This window comes from Carassius carassius, chromosome 21 (genome assembly GCF_963082965.1).
Source record: "Carassius carassius chromosome 21, fCarCar2.1, whole genome shotgun sequence".
In the NCBI taxonomy this organism is placed as follows: Eukaryota; Metazoa; Chordata; class Actinopteri; order Cypriniformes; family Cyprinidae; genus Carassius; species Carassius carassius.
In genome coordinates this window covers 22,585,772-22,608,546 of record NC_081775.1, presented here as the reverse complement: position 1 = coordinate 22,608,546, position 22,775 = coordinate 22,585,772, and the positions used below count along the sequence as shown (strand labels likewise).

The 22,775-nt window shown below is 37.4% G+C and overlaps 1 protein-coding gene across 1 annotated transcript in view; it reads right to left on the bottom strand.

Moving 5' to 3' along the window:
- LOC132097876 (semaphorin-6B-like) overlaps positions 1–22,775 on the bottom strand; it is a 117,516-nt gene that overhangs the window by 46,501 nt on the left and 48,240 nt on the right. The window contains exons 2-3 of the mRNA XM_059503852.1: positions 5,125–5,248; positions 3,638–3,752 (exon numbers count right to left, since the gene is read on the bottom strand). Coding sequence (XP_059359835.1) covers positions 3,638–3,752; positions 5,125–5,230 — 221 coding nt within the window. The 5' untranslated portion in view covers positions 5,231–5,248. The remainder of the gene's footprint in view (positions 1–3,637; positions 3,753–5,124; positions 5,249–22,775) is intronic.

Genomic DNA, 22,775 nt, shown 5'->3' with positions numbered 1-22,775 from the left:
CCACACCACATGCATGTTGCATACAGCTCCTCATCTTGAACACAGCGTCCAGTGCTACAACACTTCCTGCAACCACTAATCTTTCTATAACCTTGCGCTGTCTATTAAAGTCTCTATGAATCTGATCTCTTTTAATCATAGTGTGTTTGGTGTTATAGAGTACCGTGGTTTACGCCTGAATATTGATCAAGGTCTAAGAGCTGCTGCGCGGCCCGATGAGAGACCTGGAGAATTTCAAATCTTGTGTGTGTGTCTCGCTCTCTTTTCTGTCTGAAATGTTGTAATCTGTGAATTTGCCAAGCTCACAGACCAGTCCATGTTATTGCAGTAGTATTGATCTTATCTTTCACAGCCTTCCATCTGCATCACTGCTTTGTGGACACATCAACAAAAACGTAGTGTGTGTGTGGGGGGGGGTTGTGTGTTCTTGAAGAGACTGACTATGAATTATTTAATCCCTCTCTGTGTGGTTTGTTAAAATGAATCCCCTTTGGCCATTCCTGCTCTGAGCAGGGCGGCCCCTAAGTGCCCTCCTGGTTAAAATTATCATACACTTACACAGTACTTGCCTTATTTAGTGAGCACAAACTTTAAGCAGATGCAATCACCCAAGCGGCATAGTAAAGCAAGGGGTCTGTTTGGAGTTCAAAGGTACTTTCACATTTACATGAATATAAAAACAGGCTTTATTATAGTTGCACAAGGTTATCAAAAAACACAGATGGTTTGGGCAAGACATGCAGAAAATTGGCAAAAATAGAACAGATGGGGGCCAGTAAAAATTATTAACTCATCTAACTCATAATTAACTCATCTTGCGTAGTTTCCATGTATATCTTACGTGAATTTAGTAATATTGCATAAAAATGCTGGATGGAAAATCCATGGATGGATGGATGGGATTGGATTCTTCAGATCTGAATTTTGCACAACCCTAGCAATAAACTACAACACTACATTCACCAAACTTTTTTCTACTTATAAATTACAGTATATTTTATTTACTTTTCAAGAGATATGAATTGCAATATCTAAATGCCTAATCATATCTCAAGACCAAAATATCAGAAACCTGGCATGGATTCTTTTGACTTTATCCAGCAAGCAAATATACAGTACATCTTAGCAATCATGTGGCAATGCCACATAGTAATGGATAACTTCTAAATTTCCCTATTTGATTTCATCTCACTCCATCTATCTTTCTTCACTCTAGATTGGTTGAATGTCTGAATGATGGAGTGCCTTTGGCCACCTTTACTGTATTATCACATTACGGTACATTTATGCATTTGGCAGACACTTATCCAAAGTGACTTACATTGCATTCATTGTATATTTTATCAGCTCATGCGGGAACATTGAGGGATGTATTATGCAGTACTGTGTGTTTGGTACAATACTATGCCCTCATTCAGTGCTTCAAATGTATGACCATACTGACAAGCAGAAAAGGGACCTGAGAGACTCAGGATCTCTCATGGGGGACCCGACTATATTTAACATCAGCTATGAAGGAGACAGCTAAAAGAGAAAGTGTATTTGTCAATTGTAGCACTACAGGAGGTCTCAAACCGTTCTTCCCGTGTCCCACAGCAGACTTGACGGCAGCTGAGTCCTTCATTTCTCTACACTGTTGGAGGCCGTGCTTCAGTCAGGCGGTGTTTCCTTGACCTCAGAGGTGAGCAGGAATCTGTCCCACACAGTTAGTGACAGGTTCGAGGGTGGAATGTGTTGAGTTTCACTCCTGAGCCTAATTGAAAGACTTGACCTCTTGACGAGGTCAAACACTACGAGGTGGCTGAGGCTTGATTTAATGTGACTTAACCAGGTCGCCGCTGGCAATCTAAGTCACCCTCCTCTAGTTACTCGGGACATTAATTATTTACACAGATCACAAAAGAAACACCTCATTTGTCTTATAGGTGTATTTATTTATGGCTTGGACTGATTTTTCCCCCCAACAAGTCTGGGGCTAGATGGCATTCGCTTGTGTGGGAGTCCAGAAATTTTCTGGAGGAAACTGAACATATTTAATAAAACACTTCAGTACTCTCATCCCTGACCAGGTGTTGGCAAGGTAATACTGTGAAGGAGTTGAGATGCTGGCCGCTTTCTTGGGGCATGGCCTTGAGCAGTTATGCTAATGCTAACAGGATTTAGCCCGCCTGCACCCCTTATCACACTTGAGCATGCCGTTGCAGACTTTATTCAGTCAATCCATGCTGTCTATATCCTTGACTTGAAACTTCACTGACTCTCTCTCTCCCTTGCACCTAAGCAGTACTGCCTCCTTTTTATTCCACTCGGTGTTGCCGTTGTTATTGAATGCTCCCTCTTGAGTCATCGGCTAAATAAATCTCCTATTCCACAGAGGTCATTTTCAGTTGGCAACAGCAAACACCTCCATTTACTTCAGATACTGATAGGTACATACAGTTTGCTGACTGCACACAGCAGGGCTTCAATATCATCGAATTACATCGGCCACAGTGGCACCATGTTGGAAAGTGTACATAAAACAGTCACTCGGCTTTGAGTTGAGCATCTTTAGGCCAAAGACTTTTGCCCTTTTTTATGAGATAGCCCAGTCTGGGTGTCTTAAATCATATGGCACTTTGTGATATGTTTATTTTTGAGGTTTAATTTTTGACCTGGTCGAGAAGACAGGTCATTTCCTGACACGGAATGAGGGTCTTTATTAGAGTATGATGCCTCCACCTCTGGACCCCTACAACTTTTGGTAACTATCACCATATGTTTGAACTCTCCCAGTGGACATGCCAGCCATTTTTGGGAAGTATGTTGCATAAATTCACAAAACACAGCTTATTTTTGTAATGTGCCAAACCTAATGAAGTTGTATTTTTGTTTAGCTATTCCTAACCCCAGCTCCTGTGAGGTAGGCAAAAATGCAGGATAGCAAAAACATAGTTGACCCCGTGATCTTTTAAAAGCCCCTCCCTGGCCTAAAATCCTGAAAAGACTACAGGTGTCCAAAATTTACATTTATAACTCAGCATGCTTCTTAAAGGGACAGTTCACTCTAAAATGAAAAATATAATTTACCATCTTGTCATTCCGAACCTGTATGGGTTTCTTCTGCAGACCACAAAAGTAGGACAAATAAAATTAGTAAAAGATGTTACCTTGAAACTTAAAATCTATTTTTTTTCCTCTCATTGTGATAATTATTGTAATTACATTTCCAAACTGCAATAAAATAAAAAAATAACCTATTTCGAAGATTGTTTTAACTGTTTTGACCCCACTGATTAGTTCTTTTTCCTTAACAGTAAAAGTCAATGAGCCAAAAATATATATATATATATATTTAAATATCTTCTTTTGTGTTCCACAGAAGAAAGCAAGGCATACAAGTTTGGCACAACATGAAGCTGAGTAAATAATGGCAGAATCCTAATTTTTGGCTGAATTATCCATTTTAGAGGCTTTGATAGCTGTTTAGTTACTATCTACAAGAAGCAGCAATTCAGACTCTTGATCTCAAGAGAGATTGTTTTTGAATGTCACATAATTTACTTAAACACACATCACTGTGCAGGTAATTACAAATGCTGATATAATGGTAATTACAGGTTACACACATACCAATCAGCATTATTTCACACCCTACCTGGCTCCGATGTAAAGGGTACGATTGACCGGCAGGATCCTCTGAATGTGTAAGGGCTCCTGTCTGAGTGATGAGTGATGGGGTCGTCCGAGAAACACAGGATACCTTCTCACCACTGAGGAGAAAAGAGGCAAATGAGACAGTGAGTGATAAAAGGAAAGGGTTGACAGAGGGTTGTATCATCTCTTCATTGCACTTATGGGTGTGGGTGAGGTGATCTGTTAAGGCGAGAGGCGTTCGATCACTCGCCAGTCACACTTGAGATAAAAATGTTGACAGCTGCCTGCAGTTGCTCTTCAGTGGTTTTCACAGATAAAGTCTGTTCTCATCATCTGTCGGCCTAGTCAAGTAGTGTTGTTGTCAGAGGTGTAAAATGCACTGAGAAATAACATTTATCCTGAAACCTGTTATTTGACATTAATAAGATTTTTCAATTTTAAACACATCAAGGATCAAACAACTATCTGGTTTTAGGATATTTGTTGTTGTAGGATATTAGTTGTAGGATATTTGAATGCAAATGTAGCTGGACGTAGGGAAGCATAAAAGCAAAATCAGGGATAAAACAAGTTGAATTAAATGTAAAATGAAATAACAAAAATGGGGGGAAAAGCACATTGAAATAAAAAATGTAAATGAATAAAAAACACTTAATAATAATATTAATAACAATAATAATTAATAAAAAATAAAAGTCATGATTTTAATTATGTGAAAATATATAGCTGCCTATATTTGTGTATATTTTTAAAGCATTATCCTGAAAACTGTTATCTTATATTGTTACTGGAAATTTCTAAACATTAAATTCATAAAATTATCAAACATCTTTGATTTTATATCCGATTTTGGGCAAGATCAGCGATCTCAAAAAAAAAATTGTGCCTAATTGAATTTAAATACAATTAAGCTAAAATTAAAAAAAAAATATATACATATATAATATAAATACATGAATAAACAATTTTTACATATATTTACATGATTACAATATAATTTTTCTTTCCGCACATTAAATACATAGATACATTTATCTTTTTGGGAGTTCTAACAAGCTTGAAAACCCTTTCGGTCACATTTACCATTACTCATAATTTTGCGAACAAGATCCAAAATTTCACACAATAATACTTGACCATGATAACGAAGTAAAAATATATTAAAGTACTTTACACCCCTGTATATTACTCTCCTTCTATATCTGTTCCTCTCTTTCAATAGGTGATAAGACTCTCTCTAGAGCTTCCCATAGCTCCTCGTCTCTTTATCCTCCTACCCTGAGCGTTATAAACCCCCTCGCTTTCCTCATCTTACAGCTTAGATCGACCGGCATGAGTTAGGCTGGGATATGCATGGAATCAATATTATTGATGAGTGATCAATCACATGCCTGCTTTGCATTAGAAAGTGAAAGCTGAGAGCCTGAGAGTGCAGATGGGCCCAACCCTGATCCTTGATGACTGCATGTGAAACTGAGACAATGTTACCTTCAGTGGGGATAAAGTTCAGAGGTCCCGGTTCCTCAGGGAAGACCGCACACACCACACGCAGGAGCCAGAAGATCCCGATGAAAGATCTGGCCACAGTCGTCATGGTAGAGGAGCTCTGGCACTATAACAGGAACATGGAGAAAGGAGTCAGGTGAGGAGGCAGAAGATTTAGCAGGATGCCATTTCTGTGAACTAAACTAGCACTCCGATGGATTCTACTGCATCTCTCACATCACCCCAGAGATTAAGATCAGTAATTAAGTCATCCACCAATAGAATTTGTTCCAGTCAGCCCTAATGGTCCAGTCGGTGTGATGTGTCACAGAACTGTCATCAAAGACATGGGACCCAGGACTGAACTGCCCGGACGCCTAACAAAAGGGCTTCACACAGAGCCAGGAATGGGGAGGGGGCCGGAACACATGTGAGTAGGAAGCTCTGTTTATGAACCAAGAGAGCTGTCTTGCTGTCTACTGCTACAGACAGCAACCTAACCAAAATAAACATAGAAATTACTGATCTGAAATGCAGTATGCATTAAGTATATACCAAAGGGATTTTAGGGAAGTCTCTTGTTGCAATTCTCTGATTAGTGTAAACATTTTTGGAAAATCATGGGTAATTTGTTTGTTTTTTCACCAGGAATTCTACTGTTAAAATGATTTCTTTATATTAATATTTTAAAAATGTTAAATAATGTGCATATTATTGATTAACAACACTGAAGCTCACAGTAGGCCTAGAGAAGAATATTTGAATAAAGTAGTTCACAAAATTACGGTTATCCACTGATGTCACATGGACCACTTTAACAATGTACTTACTACCTTTCTGGGCCTTGAACGTGGTAGTTGAGTTGCTGTCTATGGAGGGTAATATGTTGAATACATCTTGATTTGTGTTCCAAAGATGAACAAAGGTCTTATTGGTTTGGAACTACATGAGGGTTAGTAATTAATAGTCTAGAATTTTTATTTTGGCTGAACTATCCCTATAAATTACTGCCTACTGTAGGTACTGTGACTGTTTTTTTTTTTTTTTTTTTGCATATAACTTTGTGCATCTGCATACGTGTGTACTTGAGAAAGTTAATGCAAGTAGAGATGGACTTTTAAACTGAAAGCCTGAAAATAGACAGGTATTTTTTTTTTTTAGAACTCTTGCCCTCTTGAAAAAAAAGATGTCAGAAAGAGAGAAGATGTGATGGAAACACAAATGTCACTCAAATTAAAGTGCAATGCAATCTATGTGGAAAATTACCTCTGCACTTCAGAGAGGCACAGAGAAGCTCTGGAGAACTGTCACAATAGTATTGTCTGTAATAGTCTAACGTAATGGTGCTGTCTGAAAAAGAGATTTCAATGGACAGATGATACATGTATGATTGCGTGTATCTTTTACTGGTTTGAGCTACACCAAAACCATTTTAATACATACAGAAAATTGCTGTATCAAGTCGATACACAATTCAGTATTCCTCCATGGAAAATGGAATCAAATCCTTGTGACATTCCATCTTCAGTGAAACAAAAAAAAGTTTACACTGTTTTGTCTATAAAGAAAAGTCAGTGGGGTCCAATACAACACTGGAACCCATTAACTATCAAAAATAAATCTTGTTTTATGTTCTGCAGTAGAAAGAAAAGCATATAGGATTGAGACAACATGAAGTTAAGTACTGTAAATAATGATTTTTTATTTTTGGGTGAACCTTTTAAAACTTCAATAATACTTACACTAGGTTTTGATTAAGCCAGGGGAACAGATCAAGAAAATTGAACAACAAAACAGAAAGGCATTCTCAACCGAACATAAGGGTCAATAATGGAAAACCAGAATTTATGAAAAAGCACAGCATGCTTTTCATACCTTTTAAATGAACTGTACAATGAACTATTGTATTTGTACAAAAGAACGACTGAAAAACCTGGGAAATTACAAGGCCAACTGTCATGCATTTCTGATATATTTTCCACAGTGGTCAGTGGTTTCAATAGCATGAAATTCAATATATGAATGAGTACTCAGCTCTCTGCTTGAGTGTTAACAAGCTGAGAACATTTGCTATGAAACTTTAGTAGAAATGCTGTTAGTTACAGTCGCAGTGCAAAGATAAACAAATCAGCGTCAGTTGAGCATTTCAGCACCAAAGTGTTAAGATGACACGTACATGTATTAAAATCCGACAGCCTCAATTTCTTTATTCAAAAAAACCCTTCTCATTTTCCTGTGGCTAAGTGCCAATTGAGTTACACAATGCCAAGCAGCCAGCTCTCATTTGTCAGAGTGTGGCCTTGCTGTCCAAAACACACACATGTACATACACACATACACACACACACACACACACACACACACACACACACACACACACACACACACACACAACTACATCCATTGTGGGTCTATTTCTATAGTGAAATACTTGTGACGTTTTATCAGGGCTAACTATCTTTCCAGGACATTTCTAGAATTCCTGCTATTGAAGTCTGAACAAGGCTGCCCCACACACTAATAGTTCAATACCCAATGCAGCAATTTATGCCCAACAATAGGCTTACATGAAGAAGAAAAAGAGAGAAAATGAAAAGAGGCCAAATGGGGAATGAAGACAGACGGAACAGGATAGCTTAAACTAGAAGACGCTACTATAAGTTGATATCAGTGATTCTATTGTCTTGCTACAATTAATCATTTACGAGTATATGCCAGGCCTCACGCATTTAATTTGCATAATTAGAAACTCTGAGCTATAGAGTTTCAGAGGACATCAAGCTAAACAGATGCAGAGGGGGTGAAGTAAATACAAGCTTGTATATAACATACACCATTCCACTTTTAATTATGGCAAATGTCAATTTATGTAACATGGTTGGTCCACTGATACTGTACTAACATTCAATGCTGTCCTAATAAATAAAGCTTATTCTTTACCATCAGAGATGGGAATTTTCTTGATTCTAGTTCCTTTTAAAGAATCTAGCTCCTTAAATGGTGAATATTTGTGGATGAAATCCAGTCTTTTCAATAGGAAACCATGCAATTGGGAATTTCACAAGAGAAATATACCGCAAAACGTTCAAATTGGTTACATGTATTGACTGCATTGACCAACAAAATTCTGCTTGGTTTGAAGGTGAATTCTGTGTGAGCTTTATGCATCACTACACTATAAAAGACAATGGACCTTTTTTTCCAGATATTATAGCCTACATCATATGACCACACCAAGTTATTTGTTCAAGGTTTTATGATACACTGGTTGTGCCGTATGAGTCTGGATTCACTACAAAGAACCAACTCATAAAAGTAATTTCTTCAGGGATAAAATATACTTTGAGTGTTGTAACTAAAAAGAATCGATTGAAAAGAGTCATTTGCTCATAGATGAGCATAAATGACTCTTTTCGGGGGTGGTGATGGCGCAGTGGATAAGACAAATGCACTTGGTGTGAGAGTCCCGGGTTCGACCCGGATTCGAATCCACTGTGAGACACCAATGTGTCCCTGAGCAAGACACTTAACCCCTAGTTGCTCCAGAGGCGTGCGACCTCTGACATATATAGCAATTGTAAGTCGCTTTGGATAAAAGCGTCAGCTAAATGAATAAATGTAGAAGAGATGCATTGGTGGCATGGTCTGCATGCATTTGATTTGCTAAAGTACTGGCTCATAAGAGCCTTTCATCCAGGAATCAGACTACACTAGTAGTGTACACAAGTAGTGGTGTTGCAGTGATGCTGAAGAGTAGTGGAGGAAACATTTTTTATTATTTTTCATGTTGGTCTTTAATCAGACATGAATGGCCTGAAAAGAATGGCATTGTTCAGCCAACAAACAGACCTGACACACATTCAGTCAGTTGTCAGCTGACATATTAAAGAGCTCAATCTAGTTCAAAATGTAAAAAAAAACCACAGCACTACAGTGTTTACTCACTTAGGAAAATAAGCATATAAAAACTTTAGTTTGAGTAACTAGAGATTTTAACACTTTTAATATTGGCTTAGCCAAAGCCAACAACAATAGGCTTCACATGCCTCTATAGAGTTTCCCCTGTCAATGTACAGTAATTACGAACAATTGAGAAGGTAATTATCTGAATGAGTTCATTAAGATACCGTGAGAGGAGCGTGGACGGGACTGCAGTATCTCTGACCGACCATTTAGAAACTGTTACTTAAGATAACAAATCACTTAGTTAATCAATAATAGCTTAGTAGCGTAGGCTGCTTAATGAACTCTGATCTACTGCCAATAGTCTCAGGAATGATTGGTCAATTGAGACCAGAGAGCAAAAACAAAGGAAGTGGCAACTCCAAGCTGGATATCATGAGCAGAATGAGTATCTGGAGAGCCGCCCCCATGCTAATGTCAAGCTGCATACTCGGAATTTCAAGGATGTTTAACCTGGTTGAAATTCAAATGTTAGTGTATGAATAAGGTTATCATGAGACCTATTCTCTGCCTTCAAAAAGCACAAACGTTCAGATGATATGTATTCTGGCTGGGTTAAGGAAGAAAAGCACTGATTTCATTATGGACCCCTGAGGGATTTGAACACGATAAATCATCTAAGGATTTGAGAGCAAACTTCATTTATGTGTGTCCCAGATAAAAACTGATAATGAGAGTAAAGAATGGCATTAATGAGAGAAGTGATCAGTAATAAAAGGCATGAATTAACGCATGTATTATCAGCCCTGAAAGATCACAGAGAACAGAAATTAAACCGCTATCCAACATTCTCTTTTAATTTGTGAATCTGAAGGTAAGGAATGTCTTGGCACAGTTGAACAGCTACAGCATATCATAGTCTATAATGGATCAATTCACTTACATAAGACCCCTACAGAGAGCACATCCTGTTGCAAGCAGCAGCAATAGAACATTTGCTATGGGAAATTGCTTCACGGCCTGGCCTTGACCTGTCATGAAACACACACTGTGACCTCATATTATCAAATTTGCCTTACAGGCTCCTGGATGCAAACCATGTTGGTCTACTACTAGGGCAACATAAATTTTTTTGGCATCTAAGGATATAGTTTTCTATAATAAGCCAATTTTCTATTATCTTGCAAGCAGATTTGTATAATCTGTATAATCACAAATTATAATGTGAAATGAACTCCTGATTGATAGTTTGTTTTTCCAAAGGCAAAGCAGGCTTGTTCATATAGTACATTTCACAATGGTAATTCAAAGTGCTACAATGGACTTAAAAAATTATCATAAATGCATAGAAATAAACATTACAGTAAAGTAAAAAAAGATGTCAAATAAAAAACTAATTAAAAAAAAAAAATCTTAAAAAATCTTAAAGATATATTTTATACAAGCACACTGACTTTTGTCTGTGGAATACAAAAGACATTTCGGTACAAAAGACACATGCAGGTCAGGGAAGACATGACTAAAGTAAATTACAGAATTGTAACTTTTGCGTGAACTACATCTTTTAAGATTTCTCTTTTTTTATATAAATACATTTTTATTTTGGGTGAGACATCCCTTTAAAAGAAGGTGGCAAAGCACAGCAGAGAACAAGAGAAAAAAAAAACAGCAGAAAGGTGGGGAAAAAGCTACTTGGATGTAGTATCTGAAGATGAAATTTGAATATGTAGGAAGAGGCCAAAAATGCCTGGAATTCTTTCAAAGCAGTGAAACCAGCAGAACCTGGAGCCAATAGGAGGCTGATTTCTTTCCTGAACAAAACCTAAAATACTGCTCCAGTGACCCGAGACGGTTAACCTCCGTCTCTGACCCCAGGGGGAATGGGCCAAGCCAGCCAAAAAACATATCAGAGACCAGCAGCAACGGTCTGGACTGCCATTCAGTATTTACTGCCCTCTGTTTCTGGATAGCATGACATCCAATTCACTCTCCTGTTCTGCCACAACTGTTTTAATAGGTTGTTTTCCAGACACAGTCAAAGCCCCGAAGCCATTCATCAGGGCAGTTTAAAGCAGCCTGGTGACTCCTGCTTGATTTTTGCATGGTGAATGAGACATGAAATTAAAGATCTACTTAATGGTCTACTCACATCAAAGACCTTGTGTCGAATTATAAAGATACACAGCATCATTCCATAACTCCTGACAGGGAAAAGAGACATGCACGTTTTTCCCATGGAGCAGTAATCCTTATTCTGAATTGATGGAGTGTGGTGTCAGGTTGAACCAGCGGAGCAGCGTCTTCTCATGCAGAGACACCTTGAGCTATTTTTCACTCACTGCAGACATGGAAAAACACCCAGACAAATACAGCAATCTACAAAAACGGGATGAATCAGGCTAGTGCTGCACTTATGCACACACACACAAACATCGGGAAACAGGGAGAACCACAGACAGATGCTGCTTAACAGCTTTGGCGAAAATATATGAGAGCTAAATGAACAAACTGTGCCTAAGCTAACAGCTGGGGAAATTGGCTTTTCTCTAGGTCAGGCCTCATTCCAAGACAGTGGAATTGTCTTCCACAATTAAAACCAGAGGTTTCATTTGAGCTCTATTCACTCATATGGGCTGTTGGTTAATCAGTACTAACATCTGATGCAAAAAAGAATATACTGCTATGGCTGACCCAGAGTTAGTTTCCGATACCCAAAATGAATCACACTAAACCAGTTTTATAGAAGAACTCTCTTATGCTCACTGAGGCTGCATTTATTTGATTAAAAATACAGTAAAATCAGCAATATTGCGAAAATGTTATTACAATTAGTGTTGTCACAGTACCAAAATTTTAGTATTCGGTACCGATACCAGTGAAAATCAACGGTTCTCAGTACCAATTTCAGTACCAAAGCAAAACTAAATATGCTAAACAAAAAAAAAAAAATTTTTATCACTAAAAATAAAACTTATACTTATTTACAATCGTGTTTATAGTTTTTCTACAAGTAATATAATTATGAAAAATAGTAAACCAGTTTCACCCTAATTTTATTTGTCTTTTAATTAATGAAATTTAAACATTTGATTTTTTGGTAAATAAATGGGATTTGCTATTAAAATTTAAACATGGAAGAAATATTGTGTAATTTATTTATTTAAAAATAAAGTTTAATAATTTTTCAACAGTAGTAGCAGTATCACATATATTCTACTAAATAATAGTTATATTTCTAGCACAATGCCTTTGTGTACAAATTAACTTTTATTTTGACAGGCTACTTTTATTTTGACAATTGTTTTACTCAAATGAAATGGTAAAATGCTTGTGAAGTGACTCAGAACAGTTCTGGTGATGTTTATGTATTTATGTCCTCATTGAGACGGCAGATACTTAAATTACTGCAAGCCTCTCGCGCTTCAGTCTATGTACTAAACAAACCTGCACATGTCTGCCATTCATTCATTCACACAGAGACTCGCAGAACATGCAGGATTCAGATTTCAACTTTTGCAGCTTAACATTTACAGATACTGGTGCATATGGAGGCTTGATTTGATTAATTTATGCTAACTTTGACAAATTCCTTGACTGCCCATATTAAAATGTAAGTTTAATTTTCATGACTGGATTTTGAGATTCCGTCCGCATTTTCTGCTTTGCGGAAATCATGACGCTGTATGCGTCAAGAACCGGGTTGACCAGGTACTCGGTACCACCGGTACTTAAAGAAACCTGGTACCATCACATTTTAATTTTTTTAGTACCGACTTGGTACCGAAGTACCGGGTCTTTTGACAACACTAATTACAATATAAAATGTTCTATAGGCATATATGTTAAATTACAATTTATTCCTAGGGTGGCAATGCTGAATTTTCAGCAGCCATTACTCCAGTCTTCGGTGTAACAAGTTCCTTTAGAAATCAATCTAATATGCTCTTTCGGTGCTCAAAGTACATTTCTCATCAATCATCAATGTTGAAAACATTGTTAAAAATAGAAGACTTAAGCCTATATATGAATATTTTGTAAAATTATACATGCCTTTACTGTCACTTTTGAACAATTCCTTGCTGAATAACAGTATGAATTTCTTAACAAAAAAAAAAACAAAAAAAATCTTAATGCCCTTAAATTTCTAAAAATCACTATATAAATTGAAAATAATTAAAAAACAAAGGATTGTGACTCTATTCATAACATTTCAGGCTAGATTTTGAAAATAGGCAGTTGACGGGCAAAAGTCCTGTGTTTTAATTCACCTCGAGGGCAGTAAGAAAAGAGCTTTTAATGGCCAAACATTATCGTAAACACATCAGACGCAGTACAGCAGACTGTGGCAAGATCGACCTTTCACCCGGCTGAAGGCTCCATGCTCTTTAAATCATGAAGGTGATGGCCGAAATGGAAACAACTCTACATCGTTAAAAGAAGGAAAAAAGACATCCCATCCATCATATCCACTGCCGTAAAAACAAGAAAAGCAAAAACAGGGAGGCGATAATCCACTGCACAGTCGTAAATAAAACTAAAGAGTTCAAGCTAATGACTAAGATGACTTGCAAGGATCACAAAGTTCCAGAGTTGACAAGCTTTACTTGCCTGAGACTCCCACGGGGCTGTGAATTACCTAACAAAAATACCCCGCAGAATCCTAATATCTCAATCGTGCGCATCACAGGCTGTCAGAGTTTTATTTTTTATTTATTATTATTTTGAAGGAGTTGGAAGAGGAGGAGAAACGGGGATGAAAGAGAGGGGGGAAGATTACTAGGAGGAATGAGAACAGAGAAGGAGAGATAGGCAGACGTGTGCATGAGTGTATGTGTGTCACGCTCGTCATGCAAAATTAACGTCTTTAGGGATGATGCAGGCTGCAGTAGAGCGGGACTACTGAGCTCATACAAATAGAAATACATAGAAAAACAATAAACACCACACACCACAGCATATGGTTCAGCAGAGCATCTTATAAATATCACTCCTCCAAGGGAAGTCGTGGCCTAATGGTTAGAGAGTCGGACTCCCAATCAAAAAGGTTGTGAATTCGAGTCCCGGGCCGGCAGGAATTGTGGGTGGGGGGTGTGCATGTACAGTTCTCTCTCCACCTTCAATACCATGACTTAGGTGCCCTTGAGCAAGGCATTGAACCCCCAACTGCTCCCCGGGCGCCGCAACATAAATGGCTGCCCACTGCTCTGGGTGTGTGCTCACAGTGTGTGTGTGTGTGTTCACTGCTCTGTGTGTGTGCACTTCGGATGGGTTAAATGCAGAGCACAAATTCTGAGTATGGGTCACCATACTTGGCTGAATGTCACTTTCACTTCCTCTGAGAATTAAGTTTCAGTTTTTTGCCTCTCGTTAATTTTACTACACTAATACATTACATGCTCTAGGTGCGCAGCTCACAAAAATTAAAGAAATTTATATTCCCCTCAAAATCACAAATATTTTAAATAAAGAAAATTAAGTCTTTTATTAACAGAATAGTTTTTTTATAATTATTATTTTCATGACATTTACGCACATTTTAACATCTTTTATATATACCAGAAGCTATAAAAATGCAAATAAATTATATATCATTTATATAGTAAAATTGCAACTATAAGTACACACTGTAGTAGCCTTTGTTGTATTAAATGTAATTTAATTTTGATAAATCATTTCCATGCATAGTTCCTTAAACATGTGCAGATTTCAAGAAACACTCTGTAAACAATGTGTGCATGATCTACTGCATTTGTGAGGTGTGCATCTAGTGGATAATTTTTCATCCAATAATGCCATAGCACCTGAGAATTCACCATATTTGAAAGATCAAAAACAAAAACAGTAGAAAACTGTGAGATGAGCAACTCTTTTCAAGTGCTAAGTACCAAAAAAAAATTTGTTCCACAGGTCAAAGGACAATGCTTACATGTCTAGGAATGAGCAGTCATCTTCTTCAACAACGAAAACGTTATCCATCAAATCCAGTACATAAAGTATTCTGTAAGCAGCCATTTTGTCTAGATATGCTGATTTCATTATTTATGCATCACAACAAAATGAATTTGGAGGAAAATGTGCTTATACCCCATGAATATAACATCACAATCCAAAACATTGTTATGGTCCTAAAACTTACTTCATTTTTATTATGCAAAACCTTGTTACTTTTTTCTTCCTAATTTGGGGGGTGAAATATAACATGGATGTTTCTCCATCAGATTCACTCATAAAGCAGCAGTCAATAAGTGAGTTAGTGTGCAAAGAGCTTGTTTAAATTCCAGATGCAGCATATTGATGAGTATGAGAGTGCTCATATCTCTCCATTTCTCAATGCTAGTGCTGCTTCAGGCAGCCTTTACAGCCAACACACCGATCTGTGGACACATATTTATTCAGTTCATCATTCGTCCATCTGCTCTTCCTCTCTCTCCCTCGCGGCTTGTTTGTCTGTACCCCCTCCTTCCCCTCTCTCTCTCTCCTCCTTCCCCCCAGTCTCCCCTATTGCCAAAATTCTCTACACAAAATAAGCCACCTGCTCACCCAATTTACTGAGATAAATTTCCCACCAAATCCAAAGAGCCATACAGGTGTGTGCATGTGCATAGGTTTGTGGGGGGAGGATGTTGATCTCTCTTTTTCAGGATGAATTTATATCAGTTCTCCGTCAGTGCACAGCAATACATGGCATAGCAGGGAAAACATTCACAATGCATGCCAGTCAAACTCATCCTGAGCCCGCTAATTATTGAGTATACAAGGTGGCGGCACACACAGAGATGCGCGTGCACATGTTGTGAATATCTGCATGTTGCAGGCTGCGCTCCAAGCAGAGGGCTGAGATGAGAGAGACCGGGGTCTGATTCCTCACCCAGGCATAATAATCAGAATGGAGCATTACCAACAAGCCCAACTATACATCTCTCTTGTTCTCTTACTTTCATTCCTCTTGTCTCATTTCCTGCATCCATACCCTGCTAAAAAAGACTAGCATATGTTGTGCTTGGATGCTTTTCTCTGCTATGGTATGCTGATGAAAATTACATCAAATATATATATATATACACGCACACATATATATTCAAATAGAAAGTTATATTTGACAATATTACTGTTTTTCATGTCATTATAAAATTTCTAATTCATATCAAAACTCACACTCCTCTTCTTACACAGTTACACTTGCCCAGCACTACTGCTCCATTACCCATAATCCCTCAGTCAACTAAACCTGTATGACTCACCTGGAACATTAGATGAGGTATTATATATTATATATATACAGAGAGAGAGAGAGAGAGAGAGAGAGAGAGAGAGAGAATGCATTTGTAATAAATAGGGATCAAATGCTTTCTAGTTTCAAAAACCATGTAAAAAGTATCAAAAGTAGTCCATTTAGGACTTGTGCACTATATTACAAGTCTTCAGAGGACATTATTTCTATGAGGAACAGAAATTTAAGTCAAAATTAGGGATTCTGAACAGTATATATTGTTATATAATATACTGTATTTGTCTAATTTAAAAAAGGCTAAAACTAAAATCAGTGTTATTTTGGTATTACTATGTACTATAATAGTGTTAAACAATACGCTTCGTTTAATATTTTGAATCATCTTTAATTTTTAATTTTGCATTTTTCTTATCAATTTTAGTGAGTAATTCTGCACTTTTTTATTTTTATTAATATTGTTTAGAATTTAGTTTATTTGTTTATAATATCTCTATTTAGTGTTATTTTCATTTCGGTTTAAAGTAATTTTGGTACTTCTTATAACTTAAGTTAGTAACATAACTTATTTCAGTTAGTTGCCAAGACATTTCTAATTAACTTTTTTCATATAATAATTATAATATTTTTTTAATTTTTTAATTTTTTAATTTTTTTAAGTTTTTAGTTGACAATAACAACACTGACCAGAGCCAGTAAAGTGAATTTAGGAATCACATCATTACAAATTAAAATATTAACTTTGAGATTTGCTAAAGCTTACATTTATTAAATCAATAAGGTTAGTGTTATTAACTTAGTGTTTTTAAGGATTAAATTTAAGTGAACATTACATGAAAAAGTTAATCTTATCTAAATGTAAAAATAGGTGGAATAAGCATGTACAATGAAAATATAATTATCAACAACAACAAAAAAAATTAAACTTAAAATTTAGTTTAAAAAAATTAAAATTAAAAAATTTGACTTCAAAGAATATAAAATAAAAAATACAAGCAACAAAGTACCAAAGCTCAAAAGTTCCATGCAGACACCATTTCACTGCAGCCATACAGACCAGTACAATTCATCAGAATCATCATTGGAATGACATAAGGGTGAGTAAATGGTAGAATTATCACTTTTCAGGTAAATTAATCTAACCAGAACCCAAAGAACGCCACTTAACCAGGAAAAAATAATAATAATCATGCTGGTCTTTGAGCAGGGTATGCAATCATTGCAAACACCTCTACACTGCTTTCAACTTGCCATCTCAACGTGGCTAATTTATGACAGGGTGGAGGTTGCACATTGTCGTTTAAGCTGAACATGGAAAAACTTCCTCTTCTCTTTCACTCCTGAACAGTGTCCGCTCTCACAACTCCTTATCAGACCCCAAACAGCCTGTCTGTGCAGCGCTCAGTTTATGGAAACACTGTAGAGAGGGATTTCTGTGTAGGGTTTCAAATGTGAAGGGTGTATGTGCGTGTGTATTGCATGTTTGTGTTGTTTTGGAATGATCTTTACCGGCCTTTCTTTTGAATCAGATCCATCGAAGGGGTGGAAGGAAAGATGGATGGAATAAGGTTATATGTTTACTGAGTCCGTTGCTAAGGAGATGAGAAATGAGGGACAGATTTAGTCATAACGGGGGCAGAGACTGATGGAGCAACCGAAGCCATTCAGAGAGAGAGAAAAATAACACACTCTGACAAAAAGAAGCAGAAAGAGAGAGAGAGAGAGAGAGAGAGAAAGGAGAAGAAGGGACAGAAGACAACAAAAATGATGGCAAGACAAAAACAAAATGGGGTGGCAAGCAAATAGGGGTGAAAGCTTCCTGCATTCGTGAAAATATAAAGTGCAGAAGGACAAAGAAGGAGAGAATGGGCAAAGAAAAAGAGAAGAGAGGGATTAACAGAGTGTGAAACCATTATGCTGAAAGAATGAAAGCCTAGAGCCCATTAAAAGCCCTAAAGGCGATGACATGGATGTGTGTGCGCGTCTGGAGGCCTGAAATTCAGCACTGGCACACGGATATATACGCTATCGAATGCAGTCTGAGATGGAGAGAGATGTAGCCTTGACCCTGCTGACCTTTTCTTTTGCTTCACAAAATCTGGTGTTTACTTGCTCCCAGCTGAATCATTCCACACACCCATAAAATCTCTGACAGTGTCTGAAAAGCAGAGCAGATAGTCTGATTTTTTTGTTTAAATATGAGCCAGTTTTGTTCCTCCATCATTTATACATTGGCCTTGAGCATCCAGGGTGAACCCCGCGTAATGCGGGCCCTGCTTTAGTTCATGTGTTCAACTTGTACAAGAATGGTTTACAATCAATAAAGCCTTTTACCTCGAAGCGTGTCACGACTTGCATTCCCCCCGACTGGCTCTTTTGTGGTCTTGCTCAAGAAGATTGTGGAAAAACACTGTCAATAGTCTTGAAGAGTGTGAGGTCACTGAAGGGAAACATAACATCCTTATGTGTCAAGCCAAGTGTGTCCAACATGATATGCGAGAGAGAGAGAGAGGTATGGAAGGGAAGGGGAGGTAGGCTGGAAACAGCAGACTTCCTCAGAAATTGCTAGAAAAGCCACATTAGGTAGTATCCTACCCGTTTGTGATGAAGTCGACATGTGTTTTACTGTAAAAGGATACAGTGTGTGTCATCAATGTGTGTGGGAACTCACTCGGGGTATTGAATAGTATTCAATTACATGCTGTTCAAAAAGGCACATTGGATTCACTCTCTCATCACTGATGAATGGATGGATGGATCCATTAAGTGCAACAAGATTCCTGAACAAATGAATCTTATAAACAATTGCTTTTTAGTGTATCAGAACCATACTCATAACAATGTGTACTCATAATAGCAGTGTTTCTGAATTGATTTTGAATTTGAACAAATTATTCTTATAGGCAATATCTTTTTATTGGTGAATCAAAACCACACAGCATGACTAGTTGAAAATAGTCATGTAAAATTCCTAACGATTCCCACCCTAAACTGTCACAGCACTGCTTTGTAACCGTTTGTTATGTTTGGAACGCACTAATAGGACTGCACTCATCCAAGGGTCAGAAACAATAACAAACACTCAAGATGCTCGATAAACACAGGTACAGAGCGACTGAAAATGTTTTATGGTTGTCTTCCTTAAAAACAGCCCTGGTGACACCAGTTTAAATGGCTATGGAAGGCATGTTTCACATTCATGCCAATTAAACCCAAAGTCTGTGCAAGGCCTAGTAAGCAAAATCGATCAAACAAGCTCATATGCTTGTATATTGACATTTTGGAGAGGTTCATCCTTGTGGCCAGGGGCTAAGAGGAAAACCCAACCATAGCCACAAAAATGAAACAATGAAAATGGGTCAATCCAATAAAAGACATGAATATCTCTCCCGTTTGTTTATATTCCATGTCATCCTCTCTGAAACGTACTCTGGTAATTGGCAGAGCCAGAGCCATGCAGATCTGACCGTGTTTGTGTGGGGTTTAAGAACGCTGTTACTCAATTGCCCGCTATCTGAAGGCCTCAGCCATGGACTATAGGGAGCAAATAATGGACTCTTTTCATACCCAGACAGCGGTAACATGAGAGGAAGACGTAGCACCCTTTAGAGAGAGAAAGAGTTGAGGTCATAAATGATTTTTTTGGAGGTAGAATAAGACGACAGGGAGATAAAAAGCAAAGAATAGGGAACACAGAAGATAAATGGAGGGCTCGATGGACTGGACACTGGGTTGTAATGCTGCCTTTCTCTTGCTCTCACACAAAAACAATTTTGCTCACGACAAGATAAGGACAGGCTTCTTCAAACCTTCATTAGCCTCAAGTATATCTTTCCCTCTTGCTCTCTCTGTACAAACACAAAAAGCAGGAGCAAAGAAGAGCTTTGGCATCAAATGAAAGTTAATGGCCTTTGTGGCTAATGGGAAGCATACATTTGCAGTTATGTAACTAAAATAATGGTTTATTAGGACTAAAATGATCAGTCTGTTAAATTAATTCATACAGTAAGGAAACTAGTACTGAATGAAAGTTGAATGATGTAGTTCCATTGTGGTTGAATGAAAGTACTTCCGGTATCATCGGGATCACCACTGAACAATGGAGGCAGAGAACAAGCCGATATTCCCATATTCTGGATGAAAACTGGGAGGTTTGTGACTGTCCCATAGACCGGTGGTTCCCAATCTTGGTCCTGGAGAACACCCAACACTGCACTTTTTTGGTGTCTTTCTTATCTGATGGACACATTTGAGGTCTTGGAGACTTCGCTAATGAGTTGATGAGTTGAATCAGGTGTGTTTGAATAGGGAGACATCTAAACTGTGCAGGACTGGGAAAATACACTGTCAAGGTCCAGAAAAGTACAAAAAGCATCATCAAAATAGTCCATCTGCCATCAGTAGTTCAACTGTAATATTATGAAGCAACAATAATACTTTTTGTACGTGAATAAAACAAAAATAAAATTTGTATTCAACAATTTGTCTCCTCTGTGTCTCTCCACATCACTGTAGCACTGTATAACATGTAACTGGTACGATCATTCTTCATTTTTAGATGTTCAAGTCATCGTCTTGCTATAGAAACAGGCAGATGGAGTAATACACCAATGGCAGAGAGAATCTGTAGTTATTGTAAGTTAACATCAAATATTTCTGGGATAGAAGATGAAAAGCATTTTTTGTATGATTGCTCTTTGTAAGAGGATTTGCGTAATAAATACTTCGGTAATCTTGTTCTTGTTGGTGATGTTTCTATTGATGTGTCAAGTGTGTGATTCGGGGTATGCATGAAGATTGTATCATAGAATGAAGAAAAGACCATCTGCTATGTCATTATGATTTTGTGGAACTATGGGCCGAGAGGCCATGTATTCCTGGAATGAATTTGAAACTTAAACTTAAACTGAAACTAGTATTGCTGTTGTAAAACTGACAGCATGAGGACAGCATGAAATCCTTCTTGTATTTAAAGATTTCCAATATACTTGATTGGACATAACGTATTTCTCGCTTCTTTTTTTATAGTAAAGAGACTTTAGATTATAAAAACATGATTTGCAACTAGCTAAATCAATTACAGGGACATGGATCACTTAATATAATAAATGAATTGTATTTAATTCATTTTCAGAGGATATATGTTATGAGGGACCTTTGAAAATTGTGTTGGAAACGAGAGTCAGTCTGAATAAGCTCTTTTGCACTACAATCTTTTTATCTGCACTGTTTGTTTACTTCACTGGTTTGCACTTTATCAGCCATGTGCCTTGTGCTGCTTTATTTAACTGTATTTTATTTATTTATTTACATGCCCTTATTTGTATACAGTTGTGTTCAAAATTATTCAACCCCCTTGACTTGCAAGACAATTTGCTGTGGAGGATAACATTTTATGATATCAATTTAACAAAGGCATCAGTAAAGTATTAGAGAAAGTTTGTTAATACACTTTTGAGTGTTTCTGAGAATGGAACATTGATGAATCATGATAAAATTTGAATTGGCTCTAAACATTCATGTTCAAAATTATTCAACCCCCTTTGTGCAGAATCTTTTATTCTTTAAAATCACCAATAAACGCTGTCTGTAAGTGTTTAGAAGCTTCTGTCACCTCTCTACTACAGTCTTGGCCCATTCCACGCCTGAAAAAGCTTTCAGATCACTGATAATCTTTGGTTTTCACATTGCCACTGCTTTCTTCAAATTCAACCAGATATTTAAAATGAGAATTAAGCCTGGAGACTGAACAGGTCACTCAAGTACATTCTGTGACTGATCCCTGAACCAAGCAGTAGTAGATTTGGATGTGTACTTTGGTATGACTGTCCTGCAGGAAAGTCCATTGAGCATCAGCTTCAGTCTTTGCACCAAAGGAATCACAATTCTTGTCAAAATTGCCTGATACTTCAAAGAATCCATGATGTCCTTCATACAGTCATGATTTCCACTTCCTTCTACAGTAAAGAAACCCCATAACAGGACTGATCCACCTCCAAGTTTGACGATGGAGATGATGTTCTTCTGCTTATGAGCTTTGCCACTTTTTGCAGCAGACATACCGCTGATCCATGGGTCCAAAAAGTTCCAGTTTGGTCACATCACTCCATAAAACATTCCTCCAGAGCTCCACAAGTCTACACAAATTAATTTTATCAAGTTCAAGTTGGCTTTTTGTTCTTCTTGATCAAGAGTGGTATTTATCAAGATGTCTCAACATGAAGGCTATACTTGTCTAGTGTTCTTCTTACACACTGCATTGAAATGGTTTTCCTCCTTTCATCGAGTCATCTTGCAAGTCTTTGGCTGTACATTGCAGGTTTTTTTCTCAGTTGCTCTGATTAAACATTTTATGATATTGTGGTTTTTCTTCCCAACCTCTTAAAGGTTTTCTGGTAAAACACACTATAAGCTAAGAAATAAGGCTGAGAACTGTGTCTCTAGGAACTTTCAATGTCTTGGAAATCATCATATAGCCTTAGCCTTTCTAAAGTACTACGATATTTATTCTCTTTTGCTTTTG